Below are 3,266 nucleotides of genomic sequence, written 5' to 3' on the forward strand. Positions count from 1 at the left end.
GGAGGCACAATTGAGTCAATTAGTTGAAGCATTTAATGCTCAACAAGTCAATATTGAGGATAGTAGTCAAGAAGAGCATGAATTAGACACTGAAATTGAGGTGTTAATGGAGGAGGTTAGAGTAGAACACCAACAATCTATCCAACTAGAATTTGAGGATGCCGATGTTCAAGAAGTAACACTAGAGTCAGCCAAGGACATTGAAGATACAAATTTAGTTGACTCTAGTGTGATTGATGTTGAGGAGGTCAATAATCTTGAAGTTCATGTATTTGAGCGCGTTGGACCTCATTCCAAACACTTCTCTACATTATGTTCGAATGGTGAAAAGGGAATAGATCCTTACGAGCTTAAAAAAGAGTCCAAGGAAGAGGTATAGCCTTATATTTTAAAAAAGTATTCAGATGAATATTCCCCAGTTCCTGTAACATTAAATTTGTCGCCTAAAGTATCTTAGCTTATTGGCTGGGAATCCTCTCGTTTAATTAAGAGTATATTTTACTATTTTATAGAGCCCATCCAAATATTATGGCTTGTGTACCCTTCAAATCTTGGCTGTCTAGTCCTTTTCCCTGGTAACCAAATAGGCTGAAATGCATATGAAAGTCATTAGCTAAGGCACTACTACTAATCTTATCACAAACATATAAAGACTGAACTTTCAAAACAACTAAGTACTATTAAAAAAATAATTTATCATTTAAAGGAACCCCAATAGTTTACAAAATTTGCTAATTTATTCCTTCTTAGACAAAACTCACTGAGAACAATAGGTAGCATTAAGCCTTTCTAATAATCATAGATGACTGACATAAAATCCTAATCCGACTATGGAAAATACAATAGCTCTGCCTTGGGAGATGCTCTAGGGAAACGCGCCAATTATACGACAAAATTCCTTTCTTCCTTGGAACCAGAGGCTTTTACATGGTTAATGCTCATACTTTACGAAAAACAGTTCAGTTTTTGAACCCTTAAACAAATGTATGTCCACATATTTGAGCTTGTTGAGTAGTTGGTTCAAGCAGTTTGCTGTGTCTCCGAAACTGCTTCAATAGTGTCACTGGTAGTATCGACCTAATAGTACAAGGATACACAAGGTCTTTTAGATTCTCATATTTAAATATGAAGTGCAAAAACAAATTATATCATGCATATATCCACTAGCTAGAATATGGCCACATATATTTGCCATTTCTTACCCAAATCTCAAGTTTACTCAAATTGGGGGAGCTCTTAATCAACTCGAGAGTGTAAGAAATCTGACCCATTTGGCCGAAGTTTACACCTAACTTTATATGCCACAAGCAGTTGAGTGTGAAAGGAAGCCCTTGTGGAACTGCACCTGCACTCAAAAGCTTTGAAGCAAATACAAAAATAAGAATCACATGAATACGGATAAGCACCTTAAGTAAAACAACATCTCAGACTCTTACCACAAGGAAAGGTGCACTAAAACCAAGCACCTTAAGTATAGGCAAGCTAAGAAGAAGCTTTTCCAATTTTGATCTTTCAACAGATATTGGATTATTAGACAGAAGGTATAAAGCTGTCAAGTTTTTGCACTTCATAAAAAAACTTAGCTCAACATTATAGTGATTCTCAATAACAACCAAGGTATTCAACCGTGATGAACCAATGTTCAAGTATTTAGTACCGTTACAGTACATCAAGGTCAGACGGACAAGAAGTGGTGCGTTGATAACACAAAACTCTGTAGTCGGCACAAAGGTTATTTCTTCAAGACAAAGTGTCACAAGATTCGAAAAGCCAAGAAAAGTAGTTGGTGGTTTGAAGACACAGTTGAAGAGTTGCAAACGTGTCAGTGTTGGACAATTAAATATATATGAAGGTAGTTTATAAGTACTGTTATTTGACATGTTAAGGGTTAGCTTTTTGACACCATTTCTGGTGGCATAAAGTATCCATCTACCAATATCAGGACACAGAGACAACTGTACTCCTGAGACATCGAGATCAAAGGTCACAACATCTCCAAGATGCTGTAAGAGAATCTTATCTATAGTTTCTTTGAAGACATATTGAGATCTTGCTGCTAATTTGTTGCAGAAGAGCTTATTCAGCACCAAATTTGGAAGCATGGCCCAAATATATCTCCAGTTTTTTGATAGAATGCTAGTTCTTGCTGCATCTTGAATAGGCAGGGATTCAAGAATATGATCTACAACATTTCTTGGCAGATAACTGATTCGGTCTTCTATGTCCCATGCAACCGCAACTCTTTTACTATCTGTTAGAAGAAGTTGAAGTAGACTTCAGCTTAAAGCTTATAAACCAAAAGAAAAGAGAAAGAAAATAAAAATAAAAAAGGAGAGTTGTATACCTTGAGTCATGCTGATTCTGTAATGTTAATTAGCCTCTTAAAATACATAGCAAACCAAGAGGTCTCTTCGTATTTATAATTTTCAAAGTGTCTCTTCATTTATCAATCAAGAGTCACCGTACACACAGAACTAATTACTCCTTGGATTAGTTAAGTAGTACTCCCTCCATTCATCTTTAGTTGTCCACTTTTATTATATATTTTACAATTTTTTCAATAATAATGATAGCATTTAATTTCAAAAAGTATAGATATAATTTGGAGAATAAGTAGCTAATGATAATAGTAAACCAAGAAAAATAATTTATATTTCTCTTATTTCCTAAATTGGACAAGTAAAATTGAAAATATATTTTTAATATAGCGGACAAAGAAAAGTTGAACGAAGAGAGTAATAGAAGAATCAATATATTCGAATATACATATTTAATTAGAACGTAAAAACACTCAGTAACCCAAGCATTCATTAAGAATCTTGGATATATTTATGTAATTAGTAGACTTTAATCAATCTAACCTAATTAACGTTGAAAAAAAAATATACAACCTAATTAATCCATCATAGTAATCGATGATCACTTATCCAAGTACTTGGTGGAAAAGGAGAAGTTGTCTCTCCCTCAGATACCGAGGAGTCAAGTCATTTATCCCATCCTCCGTTTTAATTTATATGACGTAGATTGAAGGAGCAGATTACGTAATCAAAATACATCTGTTACTATCTGTTAGAAGAAGTTGAATTAGTCTTGACCTTAAAAGTTATAATCCAAAAAGAAGAGGAAAGAACATCTCTCAAATACAAAACTCTTCATCGGCCACTAGAGGATCCCTAGTAGATACATAACCTCATGCCGGATCCCTAGTAGATACGTTTGTTTGCATCACGTGTATTTGACTTTGGGGACTCAACCCTTTAGTGTTA

The 3,266-nt window shown here is 34.6% G+C and overlaps 1 protein-coding gene across 1 annotated transcript; it reads right to left on the bottom strand.

The window, feature by feature from the left end:
• Nucleotides 1-1,020: 1,020 nt before the first annotated feature.
• LOC104225015 (F-box/FBD/LRR-repeat protein At1g13570-like) lies at nucleotides 1,021-2,354 on the bottom strand. The gene is made up of 4 exons (XM_070172843.1): nucleotides 2,345-2,354; nucleotides 1,460-2,251; nucleotides 1,203-1,345; nucleotides 1,021-1,077 (listed from the first exon to the last, which is right to left on the bottom strand). The coding sequence occupies exons 1-4, from the start codon at nucleotides 2,352-2,354 to the stop codon at nucleotides 1,021-1,023; spliced, it is 1,002 nt and encodes a 333-aa protein (XP_070028944.1).
• Nucleotides 2,355-3,266: the final 912 nt, after the last annotated feature.

This window comes from Nicotiana sylvestris, chromosome 4, assembly GCF_000393655.2.
Source record: "Nicotiana sylvestris chromosome 4, ASM39365v2, whole genome shotgun sequence".
NCBI lineage: Eukaryota > Viridiplantae > Streptophyta > Magnoliopsida > Solanales > Solanaceae > Nicotiana > Nicotiana sylvestris.

Bases quoted from the DNA above. Each gene is read 5' to 3' on its own strand.
- LOC104225015 (XM_070172843.1), bottom strand. The intron at 1,346-1,459 runs GTTTTAGTGCAC...TTTTGAGTGCAG, and splicing joins GCCTATACTTAAGGTGCTTG to GTGCAGTTCCACAAGGGCTT. The intron at 1,078-1,202 runs GTAAGAAATGGC...TTGTACTATTAG, and splicing joins TGAGTAAACTTGAGATTTGG to GTCGATACTACCAGTGACAC.